This window comes from Trichechus manatus, unplaced genomic scaffold (assembly GCF_000243295.1).
Source record: "Trichechus manatus latirostris isolate Lorelei unplaced genomic scaffold, TriManLat1.0 scaffold00006, whole genome shotgun sequence".
NCBI lineage: Eukaryota > Metazoa > Chordata > Mammalia > Sirenia > Trichechidae > Trichechus > Trichechus manatus.
In genome coordinates, this window is record NW_004443942.1 from 6209873 (window position 1) to 6235140 (window position 25268).

At 41.6% G+C, this 25268-nt stretch overlaps 1 protein-coding gene across 1 annotated transcript in view; it reads left to right on the forward strand.

Moving 5' to 3' along the window:
• The window catches only part of SPON1 (spondin 1), a 336829-nt gene that overhangs the window by 15307 nt on the left and 296254 nt on the right, over positions 1-25268 (forward strand). The window contains exon 2 of the mRNA XM_004369665.1: positions 14773-14879. Within this exon, the coding sequence (XP_004369722.1) occupies positions 14773-14879 (107 nt within the window). The remainder of the gene's footprint in view (positions 1-14772; positions 14880-25268) is intronic.

The window sequence follows — 25268 nt, forward strand, 5'->3', positions numbered from 1 at the left end:
AGAGTCCCACATAATTCTTAGAGTTTCTTCATTTAAAAAAATTTTTTTAATCTGATTTTTCCTCAAATAAGTTGGTGTCAAGTGCTTTATCTTCAGTCTCACTAATTCTGACTTCTATTGCCTCAATTGTGCTCTCATGATTTTCTATTGAGTTGTCTAATTCTGACATTTTATTGTTAATCTTCTGGATTTCTGATTGCTATCTCTCTATGGATTCTTGAAGAGTGTTAAATTTGTCATTATGCTCTTAAATAACCTTCTTAAGATCCTCTATTGCTTTGTCTGTGTGTTTCTTAGAATGATATGTGTTTTGCATGATCTCCTTCCAGATCTCTTGAAGAGTTCTGTATATTAATCTTTTGTATTGTACCTCTGGTAATTCCGAGAAATTCTCTTCCTCTGGAAAATTTCTTGATTCTTCTATTTTGGGAGCTTGCTGAAGCCATTATGGTCTGCCTCTTTATGTGATTTGATATTGACTGTTGTCTCTGAGCCATCAATAAGTTATTGTATTCATTTTATGTTTGCTTGCTGTGTCCTAGCTTCTTGTCTTGATATGCACAAATGGAGCTAGTTTGATTATTTGATTATTGGCTCCTTTGAAGCTCTAACGTCCTGTCACCAGGGGGTTAGAGCTGTTACTAGGTATGTGAGCCCAGGAGTCTGTTTACTTTTCTTGTATGAATTCAGCTCATTCACCAAGTATGTGGTGCAGGCTCTCATCTACACTCCTAGACAGGCATGAGTGATTGGTGTAGTCACAGGTATCTGGCTGCAGTAGGGGGTCATGCACTGAGCAAGGCAGGGGGCTGATGGCTGCCCTGAGTGAGAGGAAAGTGTGTCCCTGTTCCCTAGAGCATGTAGGTGAGTGGGTTTTGCAGCCAAACTATAAGCACCCAATGCTTTTGGCTGTAAGGACTTGGGGGCACCACTTATTCTTGGACACCTGTCACGGGTGGCTAGGTGGCATGGGTGGAGCCACCAGTCCTCAGGCCCCTGATGTGGGTAGGTGAGGACCCTGCTTAATGGGCAGAGCAGTGTCAAATATCACAAACCTGCCACTTCATAGCTGAAACAATTAAAGTTAGACTTCAGGTATATACCCTGTTGTACTGTGGTAATGAAGGCCTACACTGTTGAAATGGGCCCACACAGGTCCATGCAGGGGTGAAAGGCACTCAGAGTCCATGGACCTCTTATGCCTGTGCCTAGGCAAAGGAGCTGTGCCTACCCTGAGTTCCTGGCTTAGGGGAGCTGGCAGGTTATTTTTTCCCTGTTTGTTAATTTGTTCCCTCTCCAAGGCTGGGAGAATGGCTCAGGGTGCATGACGGGTCCTACTTCTGGACCAGGGAACTTGGCAATCACTGAACCCGGCCCAGGACCCGTGCAGAGTGGGGAAGGGGTAGGTAAATGGGAGAGAGGTTTTTCCTAAAGGGGGCGTTTTTTGATCCATGTGGTAGGCCAGATGCAAGTACTTATCTTTTGCTGATTTAGTGCTGCTTTTCACTCATTCTGGATGCCCAAGTAGACTCTCCGCTGCTGGGTCTCTCCCGATGTGGAAAGCACCTCCTGAGTGCCACTGCTTGCCCCACCGTGCACACGAGCCGATCCGGCCCGAAGTGCGCCAGCTCCCACTGGTCAGGTCTGGCAACTCCTTGCTGCTTCTGAACCACCTCTCCATCCCCCTGCCACTCAGTCTGATTCCTCAACTTTGTCTTTGATTTTCAGGGCTCCTAGATTGTCATATATAATTGATTCACTTGTTTTTTCGAGTCTTTGTTGTAAGAGGGACCACAGGAAGCGTTTACTCTGCTATCTTGGCCCCACCTCTCTAATGCGTAGTCTTTTGAAAACACAGTATTTCATCTTATCTTACTTGGAGAAAGGTCATCTAGGTGGGCTTACCCAACAGCTGTGAACTTGATATTCTTGTTAAATGAGTCACTAGGAGAAGGAATGCTGATTTATGTGTGTGTGTTGTTGTTGTTGATAAGTTTTGTAGTGAGAAGAGAAAATGGGGCCAATATGTCAGAGTGTCCTGTCCTGTCTCCTTCCCTCCCTCAATAAAGGAGGAAGGAGGCAAAGAATGAAAGGAATTAGTTAAACAAGAGAGAGAAAGGGAAGTGAAAGGAAACGAAAGGAAAGAAAAGAAGGAGAAAACCCCCTGGGGTATACATTGAGAATGAAAATTAAAGAAATAATTTGAGGACAGTAGAGTCCTATCTTACATGAGGGTTAGATTCAAGAAGCACCATGAAAAGCAAAAATCACATAAGTCAAAATTATTTCTTGAAACTCTTTTGAAATTCTACAAAAAATACAACACAAATAACCAGATTCAATCTAGACTTATTTATGCATCCCTCTAGATGTTTTTCTTGGTGGGGAAATATAAACAAATTAGTATTTCTTAGTAAGTCCAGTACTTCTTGTTTTTCCTCCAGCATTGGAAGAAATCAGTGTTCCCTTAATTGAGTACCAGATAAAAACGTAGAGATGACAAGTGCCAAATACTACGGTATGGGCTGAGGGAACTGATAGTCTCATTTTATGCTCACTCAGGCATATGTATTCATTGAATGGACTGACAAGTGGCCAAAATTATTTAAAGTATTATTTTTTTTCTCTTTCTCTGACCCACTCTTTTCTTCCCCAACAGTGTGCAGTTGTGTTTGATTACACCAAATGTACCTCCCCTGGGGCACCTGTGGTGACAGGGAGCTCATTACCTCACATACAAGCCTTTTGTGTTGCTGGCCAGCTCTTGCTAGTATAAAATTTCCCATTTTTACAGGGTGTTGTGGCTGGCCTCGAGTTGAGACTAAGACAGGGCAGAGTACAGAGTTAGGTGACACCACCAGAGGTGCTTTGTGAGATCTGTGTAGACAAGTCTTCTAACTTGCACAGAATGTTCAAAAGTGTCATGAAAAGTTCAGGGAAAGTTAAATAGGGACTTACCCACATTTACTGATCTGTTTGAGATCCAGGAGATCTATGGGACACAACTTGAACCCTACCTATACTTGGAGTTTAGATATTTGCAAATGTGTCTCATGAACTGGGTAAGAGGGAGGGAAGGGTCAGGGAAGAGTCCAAGAATAGATCATCCTGTGTGGGATACCAGTGTGAGAAGGTGAGCAGGCTCAGAAGCAGGACTTAAGAATTGAAGAGAATAGTGATTTTAGATGCTGTGGAGGAGCTCTATTGATATCTCCTCCTCCTTGTTTTTCTCTTCATCCTCTTCCGCTGTTGCAACATCAATACTGCCCTTTAAATTTTCCGAGCACACCAAGCTCATTCTTACCCCAGGGTCTTTGTACTTGCTGTTCTCCATGCCTAGAGTGTTTATCCCCAGACTTTTGCATGGCTGACTCCTCATCTTTAAGTCTCAGCTTGGATGTTATCCTTTTAAAGAGACTTCTCTGACCACCAAATTATATTTCATATCCCTTTACCCTGATTTCATTTCTTTATAGCCCTTAAGCACTCTTTGGAATACAAGCTTTATGAGAGCAAGGACTTTGTCTGTTTTATTTGCCATTTTCCCTCTAGCACCCAGAGTAGTGCCTAGACATAGTAGCCACTATGAAAAAAATTAATGTATCATTTAAACCTCAAGAAACACTGGTATGAGACCTCCTTCTAAGAGAGCCGGACGGGAGAAGGGGAAAGTGTTTCTCTTTCAACAAGAGCACCAGGGGAGGGGAGGCAGAGGGCAAGCAGAGAGAAAGGATGCCCAGTGCCTTGAGGGCATCGGCGAGAGGGTCCAGGGTGAAAATTGTTGTCAGTTGTCAGCAGTTGTGCACCTGGTGGAAAGTTTGAACATTGATGGTTCAAAGGTAAAGAACAGAAAAACAGCAGACAAAAGAGCGAAGGGAAAGGATTGCCAACTTCAGACATTGGCTCTGATTTTATGGATAAGTAAGGCAGAGGTTCTGCCCTCAGACTGGTGAGGATTATTGATCCATCAAACCAGGGCACCAATTAAAGTGACTTTCTCTGGAACCAGCATTTGGCGGGGTCATTTGTGGTGGTTCTCCAACCTAGCTATGCATCAGAATCACTTGAGGGGCTTTTGAAAAAAAAATAGCTTCCTGGGCCCTACCTTGACAAAGGTGTGGATTTTAGAATCTATATATTTTCTTTCTTTCTTTTCTTCTTCTTTTTGTTTTAAATCAAGATGATGCAACACAAAGAGAAGGTGGCTGAAGGGTGGTAACTTTTTTATGAGCATACTTCTCCATCACCACCTCTCCCAGCCCTACCACTCACATACTTTAGAACCTGGTCACATCACTGCCCTATTCTGTTACAATGGGACACCAGCGCAGTGGCTGTGGAATGGCTTCAAAGCTGACAGTTGATAGCATTATCTCCCTGCCTTGGCAGTAGAGTGATGGGGGAAGGAGAGTCGTGAGCTTCCTTTGGGTGACAACACAAATTGGTGAAGCCTGAGCTAGAGCTGAAGTAGTTGTACTTCTTTGCTGCCAAAGTTGGCCTTCCAAGTAACTTCTGGAGCCCTGGTGGTGCAGTAATTAAGAGCTACGGCAAGCTATGGCTGCTAACCAAAAGGTCAGCAGTTTGAATCCACCAGCTGCTCCTTCGAAACCCTATTGGGGCAGTTCTACTCTGTCCTATGGGGTCATTATGAGTTGGAATCGACTCGATGGTAATGGGTTTGTAACTTCCACATATCAGTCCAGGTTCTGTCTTTTGGTGTTAATCAAAATAAGGTCTCCCCTTTGCCGTATGTCAACCCTTTAGGCATTTGTGGACACATAGCTATTATGGCTTCTCTTCTGACAAAAAGTCCATTTCTTCAACCATTCCTTATGGGATACTGTTTCTTGTTCCCTTGCACTTTGTACTCCAGATGTGCTTGCACCAGGGCAGAACATGGCAGGGTAATTATCTCCCTTGTTCTGCACACTGTGTTTATGTTAAACTTGCCAAGTCTTGTGTTTGCTATTTTGGCAGCTGTGTCATTCTCTGGGATCACACTGAGCTTGCAGCCAGCTCAAACTCCTGCAATTTGCTGGAAAGGCCTGCTACCTCTTTAACCTATACTGGAGTAACTGTTCCTTGGACATAACATAAGATTTGACATGGCTCCCCATGAGATTTAATCCAGCATGTTTGGGTTGGTCCCTGTAGCTGTAAACTGTTTATGAATCTGAATTTGGTTATTGAATGACTTATCCGTACAATCTAGATTTGCAATATTCACAATTTTGATAAGAAGGCCTTATAAGTCTTTATCAAAGACTTTTATTAGAATGTTGATAAGGTTAGGGCTTAGGAAAGAGCCCTCTGGCAGCCCTTAGTCTTTCTCCAAAGTTGATATCTAGTTAAATAGCTCTGAATTCACCTGATCTGCTGTCATCTCAATGATATTTATATACCTCCTGGTCAATTTTGTCACAAATACCCTTCTCTTAATTTGCTGATGATTCTTATAATTCAGGCAAAATTATTTTCTTTCTTTGCTTCAAAATTAGTCAAGGCTCTTTCCACTGCAAGTGACAGGAACAAAGTCAAACCAACTAATGCTAAAAAAGGGAATGCATTGATTCCCATATTTGGAAAATCCAAGGATGGCTTTTTCTAATCTGGCTTCAGGCATATATGGATCTAGGGACTTAAATGGGATCATTCAGTCTCTTTCTCTCCCCTTCTTTCTTTATCCTTTTCATTCCTTCCTTCCACCTTTGCTGTCTTACTCCCTTTCATCCTTCATATCTTGGCTGTGTTTCTATGTATTGTCCTCATTCTTTCTTACTACAGATAAACAACCTTCAACGAAGAGCTTTTTAGTTAGTTCTGTGACTAAAAGTCTTCTTTCCTCTAACTCCAAGCTGAGAAATGCCAGGGAAGGATTCTGATTGGTCCAGTGTGGACCACATGCCAATGGGTATGGAGATTGACTGGATCTGGGTCACGGTTACTTCTGTGATTTGGAGTTTCAGGGAGGAGGGAGACTATGATTGGCAGCCCCAATGATAGCACAGTTGGAGTAGGAGAAGTAGGGGAAGAAGTCTCTGTCCCCTAGAGCCTCCTTCCCCCATTCATATTCTCAGCCCCATTCTCTTGGCTGATATATCCCCAATTCCCCAGGAACATCCTTCCCTTCATTCCTCTTTCTATCTGCATACTGTTAAGCTCAGGACCCAATTCATCTGACTTCCAGCTATCCCATGATGAGGTAATGCATGGGGAAAAGAATAAACTTTCATTAGGCTGCCGCAATGTGCTTTATATACATTGTCTCCTTTAATCCTTATAACAAATCCATGAGAAGATAATTATGACCACTATTCTACAGAGACATTTATTTTTAATATATTTTATTGACTAAACAAACATATATACTTACTATTACAGATGTTGATTAATCAATTGGCATAATAACCTGAACCAAAAACCAAATCGGTTGCTGTCAAGTTGATTCCGACTCTAACAGCAGGTAGTAAATACTATTGTCACCATTTTACAGGTGAGGAAATGAGACAAAGAGAGATTAAGTAACTTGCCCAAGTTTACACATCTAGTAAAGGAGAACTTGAACACAGATCTGTTAGCTATATCCATTATGTCACCAAGCTTCCCCAGATAGAAAAATAGCCCCTAAAATTTTATATGTGCGTGATCTTTAATTTGGAGTGGGAAATATTTCATCTCTGTCTAGGAATGTATCAGCTGGGAGCACTGGCTGAAGATCATCCAGGGTAACAGAATAATCTAATCCCAGTATACAAACTGCTCACCTTTGGACTGTTAGCCTTGCCCTCCTACCACCCAGTCCATCACCAGAAAGTCTTCTCTTGCCCGATCCTGGATGTATGACCTGAATTGTTGTGTCAGTTTCTAAGTTAAGCATGGAAAAGGCAGCTCCCTAGAGCTCTGAAAGTTGTGCTGAATAGAATGGGGACCACTGTCGCTTAGTTAATTCTCCAGATGTTCTAATAACCCCATGTTATATGTTAAGGCAGAAGCCGAAATTTGTTGGGGTGAAGGTTTTGGGCATGAAGCCTGGGGCTTCTCAGTAACACACAGCTGGTGGGGGTTGGGGTGGGCAGTGGAGCTGGGATGTGGCTCAAGATCTTCTCATTGCAACTGAGGTTTGGATTATGAAACCCCAGAAGCAGTGGGGAGGGTGATGACATTGGACAAGGTCCAATGGGCATTATGGGTATAGAAGATGAATTGGGTAACAATTCATCAGAGTTTCTATTAGAGGATTGACACACCAGCATTTGGTGGCCAGAAAGCTATTTGGGAATTAGGTGTGACTACGGTATTCATATGGCAAGTCTATCCAAGAATAGGGAGAACCCTGCCCTGGGTAGTGATTTGAGGCCAGGTTCCAGTGTAAAATACCAGTTCTCATAAAAACAAGGCAGGCCAGAGAGACCCTTGCCTCTGAGTTGGGTTTTGGGGTGGGGCTGTAATCCAATAATCACACAACCTCCAGTCCGATCTTTCTAAAACATAAATCTGAACATGACATTCCCTAGTTGAAATCATCAGGGCCTCCGTATCACCTCCAGGGTGGCATTCACACCTTTTAGCAAAACATCGAAGGTCTTTGACAATCAACTCCCTACTTGTCTTGCTTCCCTAACCTCTTAACATACAACCCTACCCCAGGTTTCAGTGTATGAAATACAGAATTACTTCTGGTTTCCAAAGCCACAACTGCTTCATCCTGCCTCCTCCTCTACCTGGGATGTTGTTGCTTCTCTTGTCCATTGAACAAACTTCCTAGTCCTTGTTCAACTTGCAGCTCAAATGCCACCTCCTCATTGAAGCCTTCTCTAACTCCTCCCAAAACAAAAACCAAATCTGTTGCAATCGAGTCGATACCAACTCATAGTGACTTTATAGGACAGAGTAGAACTGCACCATAGGGTTTCCAAGGAGTGGCTAGTGGATTCGAACTGCTGACCTTTTGGTTAGCAGCCATAGCTCTTAACCATTACACCATTCCCAGGTAGACTCAAATGTTCCCTCCTCTGGGATTCCAGAGCACCTCTTTCATACCTCCATGTTAGCACCCATTACACGTTATAAAAATGATATTCTTCTGCATCTTTTCCTCCCAGCTATTAGACTGTGTGTTCCTAGAGGGCACAAGCCAGGCCTCTTCTCTCTCTGTGTCTCCAGGGACCTAACACTGGGCTGGTACAGAGGAAGTGCTCGGTAAACAAAAAGGTGAGAGAGATTGGCAGATTATGTTTAGTAACCCATGAGTACTTTGGAGGAGGAACCAGAGCAGGAATGAGTAAACTATGCTTTGAAGACAAATCAACCCCTTTTCATTCATTCATTAAACAAGTACTTGCTGAGTACTTGTTGAGCATCTACTATGGGTGAAGAGGTTTTATCTGCCAGAGGTACAATGGAGTTCAAGGCAGACATGGTCTCTGCTGTCATGGAGCTTACAGGTTATTAGAGGGCACGGGCCTTGAACAAGTAATAACATAAATATTTAATTAAAATTGGATGAGAGTTGTTCCGGAAAGATAAAGGAGTGTTGAGAGGATATATTGTATAGGGAGGTCCTCACAGGGCTACTGTATCTTCTGTATGATGGGCTACAAGAAGACTTTGTCCATTATAAGAACTTACCCAAATTCTCCCATGTCTTGGTTTTGTAGGGCCACATAACAAAATACCACAAAATGGGTGGCTTTAAAGAACAAAAATTTATTTTCTCACAGTTCTGGAGGCTAACGGTCTGAATCAGGGCACTAACAGTCCGAATCAGAGCACCTGCAGGACGTTTCTGTCTGTCAGCTCTAGGGGAAGAGCCTTCTTCCTGTAGCCCCAAGTGTTTCTTGGCTTTCCTTTGCTGCTTATAGATGCTTCTGCCTCCATAGTCATATGGTATCTTTCTTCCTGTGGTGAGTCAGCCCCTTTTTATAAGACACCACTCATAAAGAATTAGGACTGGGACCCACCCTACTCCTACATGACCTTGTTGACCTGACTAATAACAAAAGAAAACTGCTATTTCTCCAAACAAGGCCACATTCACAGGTACAGGGCTTAGGACTTCAGCGTATCTTTTTGGGGGACCCAGTGCAATTCGTAACACCCCATAACCTGGCCCTATGAGGATCATCATCAAAACCAATTGTCTGTATTGAAATCCTCCCAGTGTCCTTCATTGGCATCTACTATAGTTTTTCTTTGGAAGTTCAATCATTGCCCCTGAAGACTAGTTCTTTGAAACTTACTGTTGGTTAGTTAGCCTGCTGAGCATCATCATTATCATTATTATCATCCTTTCTTGAGCCCTTTCTATGTGCCAGGCACTGTGCTAAATATTTACTTAATTCTCTCTACATTCCTATAAGAAAGGCAATATCACTAACTTCTTTTTACAAATGAGGAAACAGGGAGGTTAAGTAATTTGCCAGAGGTCACATAATTAATAAGTGGTAACTCTGAGATTCTAATGCTAAATCTTTCTCTTAATCAGTTCCCTATGTATATGCACAAGATTGCCCTAAATGAACTTCTTTTCTTCTTTTCTTTTAAATCCTTCATAAGCATTTTTCTTGAGTTTCTTGGGTCTCTTAATGGTCTCTCTTGGGAAGCACTTGGGAGGAGTCATTAGAGAGAAGATTCTATTATTTATGCCTAGCAGTCATCTTCAGTCATTACTGGGACTCCAAACATGTTGCACATTTTTTCCTTTCAGAAGGAAGTCATATAGTGGGATTCTCTGGAGGGATAGGGTCTCCTCTTTTCCTTCAAATTATACTGTGTAATAACATCATCACCGATGATAATTATAGCTTGAAACTCCACACTGAGTTCAGCCTTTAGAACCTCCATCTTGTGTGTTATATGCAATAAGGTAGAGTAAAACCTTAGTTTTCTAGAACCTATAGGAAATCAGCATCTGGGAAGATGAGCTTATGATTAATCCTTTAAGAGCACTGCAAAGATGTACAAAAAAGATGGCTATTTATCATTAATAAATGTTGTTTAATAATATTTTTATGAAAATATAACTTGCATACAAAAAAGTTAAAAAATCATACAGCATAATGAATTATTATCACACAGTGAATACACCCATGAAACCAGTACCTAGATCAGGAAATAAAACACGACCAGCACCCCAGGAGCATCCCTTATGCCCCCTCCAAGTCAGTAGTCCCTCCCTTCCCCCTCAGGCATAACCACTATCCTACCTCTAGCACCATAGATTACATTGCCTGGTTTTGAACTTCATACAAATATATATATAAATGCCATTTATATTCTTTTGTGTTTGTCTTCTTTTAATAGACATTATGTTTGTGAGATTTATGTATGTTATGTGTAAAAGTAATTTTTTCATTTTTATTGCTATAAGGTATCAATATGTGAATATGACACAATTTATATATCCATTCTACTGCTGGTGGACATTTGAGTGTTTCCAGTTAGGTGCTATTACAATAATGATACTATGAACATTCTTAAAGATATCTTTTGTTGCACATATGTATGTGTTTCTGTTGATCTAAGAGTGGCATTGCTAGGTCATAGAGTATGTGTGTATGTTCAGCTTCAGTAAATATAGCCGAAGAGTTTTCCAATGAAAATTGCTAATTTTCACTTTCATCAGTAGTGTGTGAGAGTTCCCGTTTTTCTACTACCTTCTCAACGTTTGATATTGTTAATCCTTTTAATTTTAGTAATTCTGGTGAGTGTGTGGCAGTATTGTATTGTGGTTTTAATTTTTATTTCCCTTTTGACTGGTGAGGTCGGGGGCCTTTCATATGTTTTTTGGCCATTAGGTTATCTTCTTTTGTGAAGTATTAGTTCATGTCTTTTGCCTATTTTTTTCTGTTGGGTTGTCTTTCTTTTTCTTATTGATCTGAAAGAGTTCTTTATATATTCTGGATAAAAGTCGATTGTTGGTTTATGGATTGCAAATATTTCTTCCACTCTATGGCTTGCTTTTTCACTCTTAATGGTGTCTGTTGATGAGCGAAAGTTTGATATCATTCCGTTTGCATATCTTCTCCTTTATTGTCAATGCTTTTTTTTTATTTCCTGTTTAATAACTCTTTCCTTCTCCAAGGTCATGGACATATTATCCTGTGTTATCTTCTAAAAACTTTGTTTTTACATTTAGCTTCACAATTTACCTGGAATTTATTTTGTGTATGATGTTGGGTAAGGGCCAAGATTCAACTTTTTTTTATATGGTTATCTAGTTGTCCTAGACCCATGTATTGAAAAGAGAACTTTGCAGTGCATCCATTATCATAAACTAAGTTTCCATGTATTTGTGGAATTTTTTCTGGTCTTCAAACTTTTCAACTGGCCTATTTTTCTTTCTTTACTGTAGTACACTGGCTTAATTTCTGTAGCTGTGTAAGTCTTGATATCTAATAGTGTATAAGTTTTCCAACTTTGCATTTTTTTCTCAAGATTGCCTTGGATATTCTTGGCCCTTTGCATTTCCATATAAATTTTAGAATCAGCTTGTCAATATTATTTTTTAAACAAGTTGGGATTTTGATTCAGATTGTACTAAATCTACAGATCAATTTAAGGAGAATTGACATCTTTACAATATTGAGTCTACCGGTGCATAAACACTATTTAGTACATTTAGTTGGGTATGCTAATCACTGTGCTGAGCTCAGCTGTGGTATTTGCCCTTGAAGGACTTCCAAATGGTTAAACAAACACTTAAACACAAAATATAATTAATGTGATAACCTCATCTGTGATAATAATAACAGCTAACGTTTATTAAGTCCTTGTTATATATCAAGCATGATTTTAAGGGCTTTACGTGTATTAATTCATCTGAACTTCTTTGTGATGCTTTGAGGTAGATGCTGTTGTTATACCAATTCTAAAGGTATTTTTCATTTCAAAAGGGTCCAGTAAAAAAGAGCACCCAGGTCTTTATGAGAAGTCAGAGGAAGCATCACACAAAAAGTGGCAATTTAGCTGATTTCTGAAGAAGTTTGCTGCGAATGGGGAAGGTGGAACACTCCAGGCAGATCAGTAACGTGAAAAACATGAATAACGAGCAAGGTGAAGTGTCATGGACTTTCAGGAAAAAAATATTTAAAAACTAAACCTGTTGCTGTTGAGTCATTTCCAAGTCATGTTGACCTCATGTGCATCAGAGTAGAACTGTGTTCCATAGAGTTTTCAATGCCTGACTTTTCAGAAGTAGCTTGCCAGATCTTTCTTCCGAGATGCCTCTGAGTGGACTTGAACCTCCAACCTTTCGGTTAGTGGCTGAGCGCATTAACCATTTGCACTACACAGGGATTCCTTTTTCAGGAAACTTCCAGTGAATCCCAGGACTGAAATGTAGGGTGGCGAGAGTATGAATATGTGCGAGTGAAGCTAGAGAGGCAGAATCTGAGGGCCTTTTGGTCTTTGGAGTTTGGGAATTATCCCGAAGGCAGAGATGTGGAGCAGGGATTGACTGACTATCTGTCTTAGGTTGAGTTCTCCAGAAGCAGACCCTCAGATGAGGATTTGGAAGTAAATGATTTACTAAGGAAGTGTTCCCAGGGAAAATTAGTAAGAAAGTGGGAGGAGCAGGGCAGGGAAGGGGAGGAAGCCCGGCTGCGCTGTGATCCGAGGCAAGGTCCTTCAGGATAGTTTCAGTCTGATGTAGAGGCATTGTGGAGTGTGAGTTGCCCTTATCTGATACAAGGGAGCTGGGCCTTTCCTACTAGGCAGACCAGCCTCTGATGACCTGAGGATGGTCCCCCAGAAAGAAAAGTCACAGATACTGGCTGCTGGAGGCAAAGGCACATCAACGTCAGGGTCACATAAAAATGGCAAAGAAGAATTTGAGGAAATCTGGGTGGAGCACCTACATTGTCTACTACTTTGCCCCTTCTCCTTTTCCTCCATAATTGTCTTATAAAGGCCTTCAAGATCACCCCCATGCCCACCCTAGACAGCCCTAAATTGCTTTTGGGCCGTCTCTCTGTCTGTCCTTCAGAGATCCCAGCTTTGTCTCCTAACACCATGACCACAGTTTTCTGCTTGACACTGTAGAGCACCACACTTTTTCGTGTTATGGTGCTTTTTTCTCATCCCGTTTTCCTTTCTATCTGACCTTTTATAGACATCACTAGCCAATCAGAATGCTCCTTTACTTGTACAGGATGAACTAATACCGGCTTGGTATTTGCAATCTTTGTGTCTTAAAGTTCTTCTCTGAGATATCATTGTGTTGGTGGCTCGTGGACAACTGCTACATTATCCAAGATGATGGTTTTATTCTTTGAAACTTCGTTTTCAGGATTGAAACTAGTTTGAAGAATCTGGAAGTCTAAATTCCCCTCCCCAACAGGGGATTTTTTTAAATCACAAGTATTATATGTTAAATGAATTGACTTAAAAATTAAAAAAAAAATTAATAATTAGTTTTCATGGAGTACCCGTACCATGATGAATATGTTCTGTATGTGAAGCCATGAGTGGAGTGCTAAACTGGGGAGGGTGAGGGGGGCTTCAGTTCTGGCCCTAAGTCAACCTCTGGTGGCTTTATGATATTGGGTGTATCTGTTGACCTCTACTTGTCTTGGTTCCCTGTTTGTGAAACTGGAAGAGTAGCTTGGAGGATTCTTGGGATCCCTTGAAGCTCTAATGTATGAAGGCATTATCAATTTAATACAGGCAGTAATTTAAATGTCAATTTACATCAATTTCAAGAAACTTGAATGCAGCATCTATTAGATGTCAGGTTGTGTGCTAGGTGCTAGTGATATAAAGAAAATTGAAACCTTGCCCCACTCCCGTACTATTCAGTCTAGTAGAGAAGGCAGAAAAAGAAAGAATTGCAATTTAGTGCCAGCAATTACAATAAAGAATATATATCACAAGAGAGTAGCGTGACCACCATTGCCTGGCTGAAAGGCCTGTGAGCTAGATTTCAATGGAAAAAATGGTTCTCTGGGTAGATGTGGGGAGGAAGAGTGTAATGTAGAGTCATAACTCTAGCCTCTGTAATAAACAGACCCACACAATATAAGATTATTTCTAGTTCATGCAAAGTAGAGTATGTTTCTTGTTAGTGGACAATTCTCCTTGTGATTATTCAGAACCCCAGATTTCTTTCCATCCTTCTCCTGTGGCATCAGAATCTTCTCCTGGATCCTCTGCATTCAGCTGACAGAGGTAGAAGAGTGAGAGTGAAAGATCACACAGAACATTTCTAAGGGCCATGTTTGAAAGTGACATGTATCATGGTTTCTATGCTGGCAGAACTTGGGCACAAGCACACCCAGTTGCAAGGGAGGCTGGGAAATGTGGTCCAGCTGGGTGCCCCCTCCCCACAAGAAAAAGGAAATGGGTTTTAGAGAATATACATCAGCCTCTACCACAAACGGCAGCCTACAAGAGCACTTGCTGTGAACAGCTAGGTTTCCCTTGGGCCAATCTAATAGAAGTATAACATTAGCGAACTGTCAAGACTGGAGTGTCTGACCAAGGATTACCTTCATCAAATTGTGGTTACTGGGGACTGAGCTCACCACATCCTTGCATGGTTTAAGAATTCCCAAGTGAGAATGCATTTCAGGCACTTAGGAGGTTCTGAAATGTAAGAGGGAGCTGGGTGGAGCAGGGGTAAGTTCCCTACTCAACGAGATAAGCCCCTCACTGTCCCCTGCCCCTCTGATCCTCAGGTCTGGGATGTAGATAGAGAACTCACATCCATCCCGCTCAACAAATGGAGGACAGTTGAGCCCTATACTTATAATCTACTTTCTTCTCTCTCCACAGTGACACTTTCAGCTGCTCCTCCCTCCTACTTCAGAGGATTCACATTAATTGCCCTCAAAGAGAACAGAGAGGGTGATAAGGAAGAAGACCATGCAGGAACCTTCCAGGTAGGACCCCTACTAGGCTTATCCAATGGCCTTCCTTGCCCTGGTAGGTAGAAGCCGAACGGAAGCTGGGCATTTTGAAGAGTCTGAGTCAAAGGAGAGGGGCAAGTGTTTAACAAGGCTTTTCATGCAAATCCCATGACCATTGCCCAGGTGTGTCAGCTCCATTTAAAAGATACACAATGGAGTAGGCAGCAAATGCCTCAAGCCCATTTTAAGACATTCAGGGTTGGCCACCAGGCAGGGAGGGCTTGCATTGCCCAGCAGATGATGGGGCTCTTCTCTGGGCTCACAGTGCAGTTTGGCAGCTGGCAGTCCAGCGTGGTGGAAGTGCTCGAGCCCTGGCTAGGCCGGGCAGTTTTTCCTGCACCGTAATTTCCTGATTGACTGGTAATTCTCAAGTGTAAACGGAACAAGAGCTCAGGACCGCCAGACTGGACGGAGTTCAAAGCACAGGAGAAGGAGTATTAAGGGAATGAAGAGATTGATTTATGAGGGAAGATTAAAAGAATTAAACATGCTTTGCTTGGCTAAATGAACAAGGCCAAGTTTAAGAGGTGGTAATGGTCTTCAAATGTCAGTCCTCACAGAGCTCCCTCCTTAAGGGGAGGCTTCATTTGACTTTGTACAAAAGGGCACAGCAAGATGAAAGTGGGTCAAGAGACGAAACGGAATCTTAAAGGCAAGGACCCTGACAGTGAGTCAGATTTCACTGTGGAATATTCTTCCATGGGAAGTGGTGGGAAGGAACATCATCCCCTTTCAGAGGTTTAGAAAGAGGCCAGCAAGTTGTCAGAACATATCCCAGAAGGACTGGGGTGATCCTAGGAGGAGGCCTGGCCAAATTTGCTATAACCATTTCTCATCTTGAATTTCCATTGTTTTGGAATTCATTTTTCTCTGGCATTTTTATACACAGAAGGAAAAGAAAAAAAAAAAAAAAACTCAGAAGAAGAATACTTACATTCGTAGTTGGTTACTGGGGACTCTGGCTTTGACCAAGGACTGTGCCCCAAAATATCTTCCTCATCCAAAGGCATCTTTTGATCCTTTGTGGCCAGGTTGAACTTTTTAATCTCTGTGATAAAACATTTCCATCGTTTGGGATGCTGGGCTTCTTTTCTACTGGAACTGTTAATTTCATGCTCATTGTAATGTTTTTCTATGTTCCTAGATGGTAGGAACTTGTTGGCATGTATCTGAAGAAGTGACCCAATAATAATACTAACCACAGCTAATATTTGTTGGATAATTACCATAGCTAGGCACTATGCTAAGTGCTTTACCTTATCTTAGTTTAATTCTTAAAACAACCATAATAGATAGGAACTATTATCCTTATCTTACATACAGATCAGAAAATTGAAACTACAGAGATTAAAGCACTTGCCCAAGTGGCTAGTAAATAGTAAGGCCAGGACCCTCTATCAGGTGTCTGATTCCAAAGACTGTTGCCTCTCTATAACAGTGAACAAACTCCTGGCACAAATGTGTTTGAACAGTGCATCAATAAGGTTGTCATTACAGAAAGAGGGAGATTCATGCGTGTACTCAGCCCATAAAGCATTAAAATGTAACCCCCCTGTCCTTGTTGTCTAATTTATCTGGAGATGTGGGTGATTTATCAGATTCAGGCAGGTGAGAGGCCTTGGTACCTAAATGATAAGAGGGGTGAACCGGTTCAGTCATGGCCGATGAAGCGAAATTGAAACAGACCTGAATTTTTATAATATGAGTGAAGTGAAACGTGAAAAATTATGGGTCAAAGCCCTGGAATGGAAGAATCAGAAGAGGGATAGTGAACCCTTTCAGGAGCCTGATGGATGAGATTGGATTATTGCCAGGACTGTGGAGAGCAACACACATTCACAACAGTCGTCATCTATGAGTGGAGCACAGACGTTTCCAACTCTGCTGGACGAGAGATTTGGTTGCTATGTAATGCGCACGCTGCCCTTGTTGTCTAAGAGGGAGATTAAGTTTCTTCCACAATTTTTCCCATTTCGCTTATTCTGCTTCACGCAAATTTTAAAAACTCAAGTCCCTTTGGGTTTCACTTCATTGGCCATGACTGAACCAGGTAGAACCAGTTCAAAACCCTGTTCTAAGAAGGAAAAAAGCACAAGGTGGAAGAAGAGAGGGAAGAAAGGGAGACGTGTGAGCTTAATCTTCACCAAAAACAAAATTGATCTGATTTAAAATGACGCTTAGAGTCAGGCCTGATGATGGCATGTCTTTTTTCTTTAATGCACTTTAATAAGTTGACAGTCCTCTCTGACTCAACGTTGTTTCTGCTCAGGTTAATCCTGGTCCTTGCAACTGACTGGTGAATACAAGGCCCTGCTCACAGTGGACCAAAAAACCCAAACAAACCCCCATTGCCATCGAGTTGATTCCGACTCATAGCAACCCTATAGGACAGAGTAGAACTGCCCCCTAGGGTTTCCAAGGAGTGGCTGGTGGATTCAAACTGCTGACCTTTTGGTTAGCAGCTTGAGCTCTTAACCACTGTTCTGCTAGGGCTCCCACTCACAGTGGACAGTGAGTAAATATTTGTTGAATGAATGAACGAATGACTTTTTTGACTAGTGTCTGTAGCTCCGTTCTGTTTGGGACTATTTCAGAACTGCTATCTCTGAATGCATCCATCCTTCTCCCTTCTCTTGGAGCTTTCGACATTGTTTCTTGTTACATTGAACTTGTTCTCAGAGTGTGGTCGCTGGATCAGAAGCATCAGCACCACCTGAGAATTTGCTAGAAATGCAGATTCTCAAGCCCCACCCGGACCTACTGAATCAGAAACTCTGTGAAGGTGAAGCCCCTTTATCTGGCTCTTTTTTTTTTTTTTTTTTAACTTTTATTTATTTTGTTGTTGCTTTTGAGAATATGTACACCAATTCAACAGTTTCTACATATATAATTCAGTGACATTGATTATATTCTTCGAGTTGTACAACCATTCTCACCCTCCTTTTCTGAGTTATTCTTCACCCATTAACAGAAACTCACTGCCCCCTAAGGCTCCTATCTAATCTTTTGAGTTGCTTTTGTCAATTTGATCCCATATAGATAGTTCTTAAAAGAGCATAATGCTTAAGGAAGACATTTTTTGCTAGTTAAGCTATACTGTTGTTTGCTTTTAAGAAGACTTTAGGGGACATTTTTGGTTTAAGTTTTAAAGATTATCTCAGGACAATAGTTTCCGGGGTCATCCAGCTTCCATGGCTCCAGAAAGTTTGTAGTCCATGAGAATTTGAAATTCTGTTCTGCATTTTCCTACTTTTGATCAAGATTCTTCTATAGAATCTTTAATCAAAATGTTCAGTAATGGTAGCCAAGTACCATCTAGTTCTTCCAGTCTCATGGCAAAGGAGGCAGTTGTTCATGGAGGCAACTAGTCATGCATTGCATTTCCACCCCCTATTCCTGACTCTCCTTCCTCTGTTACTCCAGGTGAATAGACACCAATTGCTGTGCCTTGGGTTCCCCCCTACCCCAATCTGTTTTAACAAGCCCCCTAGGTGATTCTGAAGCATGTTCAAATTTGAGAACCATTGTTATAATGGATACCAACCCAGCCTATTCAACATGAAGTCTTCCCTCATCACATCAACGCATCTGTCTGTTCCTATCTATCCTCTCATTGCTTCTACCAGCCCTAGAGAGATCAAAGTGAGATAAAAAAATGTGAAAATGCCTAGCCTGTAATAATGACAGCTAACACTTACATAATGCTTGGGTGCCAGATACTGTTCTAAGTGGTTCACATTTGTAAACTCATTTAATCCTCAGAGCAGCATGAAGAGATAAGCATTATTATCCCATTTTTCATGGATGAGGAAATTGTGGTTCGGAGCAATTAAGTAACTTTCCTAAGACCACCCAGCTCTAAGGGATAAAACTGAGATTCAAACCCAGGCAGTCTGGCTCCGGATTCCTGCTCCTAACCAGTGTGTACATGTTAAGTGAAATAATGAGGGCCTGCTATGACCTTTTTTAAGGTAACAGTCTCTGCGCCAGGTGCTTTATATGCATTATCCTATTTAATTCTCCTAACCACCCTGTGGTGAGGTTGGTATTGTTATCCCCATTTTTCAGATGATGAAGCTGAATCCCCAAGGGGTAAAGTAAGTTGACCAAAACAATCCAGGCATCTACCAGGGACCAAACGCTGTGCCAGGGATTTTCTCACGCTTCAACTCTCCACCCTCGCCCTGCCTTTGTGCTATTAAAATGCATGCTTCTTTTGGTTTCCCACTGTCTCAGAGGTTAGCGGGGGAAGGAATCAGAGCTATGCCTCCATCCTGTTTCTTCTCCTCCTAAGAGATGTGGCCCCTATGCTTTTGCCCTCTCCCTCTAGAAAAAAAGTCTCTTCTCTCTGTACCAAAGCTGTCATCTTTGGAGTCATTCATTTATTCAACAGCATGTATCAAGTCCTGCTATGTACCAGGCACTGAGTACGGTATTGGGAACGCAAAGGTAAGAAAAGCAGACACAGTTCTGCCCTGCTAGAGCTTGCTGTGTCCTCCTTGCAGTCATACCTATTGACTCACCACTGCTGCTTAATGTGTAGCAGAACATCAACAAGTGAGTGGACAATCAGAGACCACAAATGCCATCGTAGTTAAAAATATATATACATAGAAATTAAGAAATATTTAGATATATTCCTTGTTAAACACCCTCACTCCAAACAAGACACCTTTGATGACTCAACAACAACGAAAAATTCTAATTCCCTACTCTTTTTAGGAGTCCCTGTGTGGCACAAATGGTTAAGCCCTCTACTGCTAGCTGAAAGGTTGGCAATTGTAACCTACCCACCCAGAAGTGCCTCAGAAGACAGGCCTGGCGATCTTCTTCCAAAAGGTCACAGCCTTGAAAACCCTATGGAGCAGTTCTACTTGGCACACATGGGGTCACCATGAGTCAGGATCACGTCCATGGCAATTAAAGACAACAACTCTTTAAGTGAGGTTAAAGATGACATTCTTCGTTCCTAAAACATTCTTAGTTCCACAAATGACTCTGAGAGTGGGTTGCTTTCCTCCTAAATGAATGAGCCTTTATACGGAGAACATAGACTCACCAGGTACAAATATAAAAAAAAGCAAACTTAAATGCTGTCTTCATGCCCCTTTAGACCCAGTGGGGAGGAAATGGGGCTTTTCTTGGTTCAGGGGACATAAGGGTTACAGCTCTCATCACTCCAGGCAGATGGCCCAAGCAGAAGGGGGTGGGTCTGCTTACTCTGGTTCCAACAGCGAGTTCCAGGATAACAGCAATTGGCACAGACTAGAGTATTCATCTCTGGCTGCCAAAGAGGGAAGAGGGGAGAGAGGAGAGACACAGGAATCTCTCTTTGATGAGCTAACTGGGTATACTCACGGTTAATTGCAAGTGACAGAAATTCAGGGGCTGGACTGCCTGTACAAAACTAACCCACCAATCCTTTAAAATTGTAGTACTAAAAATGAATGGCTTTCTGGAATGCTTTCAGCCTAGCCAGTTGCCCACTTAGTCTCTGACCTCCTTCAGGCCTCTGTTCAGATGTCCCTTTGCCAGGGAGGTCTGCCCCAATTATCCTACTTAAAAACATCTTTCCCACCTTCCACCTCTACACTGGACTCCTTACCCCTCTTCCCTACTTAATTTTTTTCCACAGGACTTAGTCCATCTGATGTGCTGTAGAAGCGCTTGTTGATTTGTATATTATCTACCCCTTTCTACCAGACTAGGGGGTGGGCGCATTGGTAGTTCAGTGGTAGAATTCTTACCTGCCACGCAGGAGATCTGGCCAGTTCGATTCCTGGCCAATGTACCTCATGTGCAGCCACCACCTGTCTGTCAGTGGAGGCTTGCATGTTGCTATGATGCTGACCAGGTTTCAGCAGAGTTCTAGACTGAGATGGATAAGGAAATAGAGTCCTGGTGATCTACTTCAGAAAGAAGCCAATGAAAACCCTATGGATCACAATAATCAAATCCACAACCGATCATGGCGATGGTGCAGGATGGGGAAGCATTCCATTGTGTGTGGGTCAGCTTGAGTTGGGGGCTGACTTGATGGCAGCTAACAATAACAACAAGGTGGACTAGACTATCAGTTCCATGAGGCAGGGACTTTTATCTGTCTTGTTTGCTTCTGTGTCCCAGCACTAGAACTGTGCCTGGCACAGAGTAGGCACTGAAATACTGACAGAATTTTAAGCACACTATTTACCCTCGAATCCAAGCTGCTAGTTTATAATACCATCGCTTTATTTTATTTTTACTTTACACCCTAAAGGCTTAAACTAAAATTTACCTAATTTAGGTAACAGTCTGCCAGTCCCAGGAAAAAAGTCTCATTATAGAGATGTGTTTGCCAGAGGAGCTCCCCTTCAGTACCGTAGAAAGTAGCATCTCTTCATGACTAATTCTTCAATATTCTTAATCACCTATTTTTAAACTCTTTTGATTATCTTTATCATTAAAATAAATATTTATTAGATCTAATGTGTTTTGGAGCCACATGAGAAGCTAAAAGAGTTTTTGACACACTTTTCTAAAAATAAAATGCTATCATGAGCTGGTTCTCAGGAATTCTGTCTGCGTTCATAAGAAAACTTTTGTTACATTCCCTTAAGTTTAATCATTCTCTTCATAAGATATCAGGATTTCTTATCTACCATTCACTGTCATAAATTTTGGAGTAAAATCCATGTCTTGCATAAAACTTTTTTCCTTATTTGGTATTGTTTCCTTAAGATAGGTTCCCAGAAATGGAATTACACATGCAGAGGATATGGACATTTTAATGTTTTTAATGGGTGTGACTAAGGTGATTTCGAACATAAAAATCCACTCAACTCTGCTTGCAACAGCCTGAACATGGGCAACCCTCCTGGTGCCTACAACCTCTGATAACACAAACGAGGTGAAGGGAACCATACATTTGACATCAGGGCTGGGCCTCACACGATTTTGGCACGTTAAACTGATAGACCAAATCTAGCAAGATGAAAGCTAATGGAGGAACACAGAGCGTTTCCTAGTTAGATCCCAATAATCAGTTACACTAGAACAAGAAAAGAGATATGGCACATTAAATCAACAAACAAACCTCAAAAATACCCTATAACTTGTAGTTGCCTGTAAGTAAGTTCAGAATGAATCATCCATGAGATAGGACCACAGAAAACTAATAAAGTTTTAGAATGCATCATAGGAGCTTAATGTCCAGAACAGATGAGTTAGATTTTCTTGTGGGATTTTTAATCCATCCTGAGAAGCCCACAATATTCTCTTTCTTTCTCTGTAGAATACATCTTTCTAGTGAGTGAATACTGAAGTACAAAATATACAATGTTTTCATTCTTTCATTCATTTATTCAAGTATTTCCACATCCTCTACTTTTCCTCCAGAGTGGTTATTATAGTTTATAATTATGTATTTTTGTAGGATTTTTAAAAATTTAGTATTGTCCTACCCTACCCCATAAATACTTGCTGAATGAATTCATGAATATACTAATTACTGCGTGACAGGCAACAGACTAGGCCCTGAGACTATGGAGATGAATAAATAAGACATTTGTTGTTGTTAGCTGCTGTGGAGTTGGCCCCCAACTCATGGTGACTGTATGCACAACGGAATGAAATACTGCCTTGCCCTGCGCGGCTGATTTCTGAAAGTAAATCACCAGGCCTTTCTTCCTAGTCGTCCTTAGGCTAGAAGCTCTGCTTAAACTTGTTCAGCATCATAGCAACATACAATCCACCACTGACAGATGGGTGATGGCTGTGCATGAGCTGCGTTGGCTGGGAATCCAACCCAGGTCTCTTGCATGGAAGGCAAGAATTCTACCACTGAACTACCATGACCTCCAAATAAGACATAATCCCTTGTATCAGGAGGTCAAGGTTTATAGCAGAGCTTCCCAACCATGGTATGCTACATACACAGTGGATCATGAATAAGAGAGCCTAGATATTTATTTCCTCAGATATAGGGGTGGCCTCATCTGTTTACCCTAGGAAACACTACCGTTTCCTCTGTGTAACACAGAGTAAATAGTCCTGTATAGAAATAAGTAAACTGTGGTGTGCTATGTGCTATCGCTGCATGTGTGCAAGTAAGAAAGCGGTCATTTGCAAGAAGTGGGGAGAAGGTGCTGATTGGGAAGGAAAGAGAGGACATTTACAGAGACAATAACTTTTGAGTTGCTTCGTTGGGTGGTTGAAGTTTGTAGCTGGATGTGGGGTGAAGAAGGGTGAAGGCCACTCTAGTCTTTCTTTGAACCTCTATTTTAAAACTTGTCCCATTTTAATGCTTCACAGCCCTGCTGACACAATGTTTAAGCACTCAGCTTCTAACCAAAAGGGTGGTGATTCGAGCCCACCCAGCCACTCCGTGGGAGAAAGACCTGGTAATCTGCTCCCATAAAGATTGCAGCCTAGAAAACCCTATGGGGCAGTTTTACTCTGTTTCTTGGGGTCACTATGAGTTGAAATCAACTCGACAGCACCCAACAACGTCAACCACAACATATTTTCTTTGACAAGTGCACAGGACCTAGTCAGGGCTCAGTATAAGTTGTATTGAATGAATAAATGAATAACAAATGAACAAATAAATAGATGAACGAACAAGGGGATGAGTGGGATGCTGTGCCCACCCCTTCCGTTCAGGAATTCACGCCTGTGAGTGGAAGAACCATCGAAAAAACTCATTCTAAAGCTATGTCAGTAACTCCTGCTTGACGCTTAGTTTTCTTTATAAAATTTACATCTGAAAATCATTTGTAAGTAGAGCAAGAAGCAATGTGTAGCATGAGTGCCTGGGGCGGACATGAGTGGGCTTCCCCACTCCAGTGCCTGCTACCAGGAAACACACCCAGCCATTTCCTTCCAAGCAGGCACCCTGCCTGGGAACCAGCCGCCTTATCAAGACTTGAGATGACTCCTTTCAACAGAGTATACCTTGTTTTGTGTTGGAAACTATAAGAAAGGCTAAATACAGAAAAGGATAAAGAAATAAAAACATGTCATAACCTAGCAATAATCACTATTAACATTTGGGCATACAGTATTCCACCCCACCCCACCCTGGATTATATGTGTATATAATTTTTTTCAACAAAATATTAGAACCATACTGTATATAGGGTCTTACATCCTGTTTTATTTTTCACTGAATCTTACATTATGAGTATGTTTCAATGAACTAAATATTCCACAACATGATTTTTAATGGCTTTATAATATTCCATCATCTACTGAGTTATAATTTATTCAGCCATTACTCTATCTTTGGGCATGATAGGTGGTTCCAGCTTTCTTTCTTTTTTTTTTAACCTTTATAAAAAATACTAAAGTGAACACATTAACACATAAATCTTTGCCTGCATCTGTATTTCCTTATGATTAATTTCAAGAATGAAATGACAAGGTCAAACAAAAGTTTCTCTCTCTCTTTCTCTCTCCCTCCCACCACTCATGCAGGTGTATATATATATGAGCTCCTCTATTTCTAGTGGGAGTCATTGGGTTTTGATGGTATTGGTGGTGGGGACACAGGTTGTCATGACAATAGAAAGCGTCCCTATATTCAGGTTGCTCTTCCTACTCAAAAAGGACTGTGCTTCTGATGACTCTTCCAAGTCTAGCTTAGCTTTACTATTTAGAGTGTACAGTGGGTGTGTGGAAAGAGCGTGGGTTTTGGAGTCAGCAGACGTGGGTTGAAATTTTGCCCCTACTAGCTGAGTGAGGAAGTCACTTAATTTCTCTGAACTTTCGTTCATTTGTCTGTTGTATAGGGGTGATAAAGGTTGTTTTGAGTATCGGATGAAATAATATATGTAGAATGCCCAAGCCCAACACAATGCCTGGGTATAATGTCAATCAGTGTCTCTTCCTTCTGAGTCAGCAGCATAGGGTGCCCTTTCCACGTCCTCTGTGTGCAATGAGTCACAAACTCCATTTTTCTGTGGACGTTGGGAGCCATTGGCCACCAAAGAGCAGGGTTGAATCTCATCCTAGGTATAACTGACCAGCTGCCTGTCCAGTGCTACCAGGTGAGGGGAAAGATGGGTTTAATTCTTCCTGTTTTTCTTGTTCATTCTTTTGGCATCCATGTTATAGTCAGTATTGTTTGCCAACACCACAGTTTGAATGCATCAATTCTTCTGTCTTCCTTTTTCATTATCCAACTTTCGTATGCATATGAGGCAATTGTAAAGACCATGGATTGGGTCAGACACACCTTAGTTCATCAAATGACATCTTTGCTTTTTAAAACTTTAAAGAGCATGGGAGTGGACAGCCCAGTAAAACCATGAGAGTAACGAGGTACAGGAGTCCAGTGACAAGGCCCAGAAGGCAGAAGGGGAGTAGGAAGCTGATGATAGG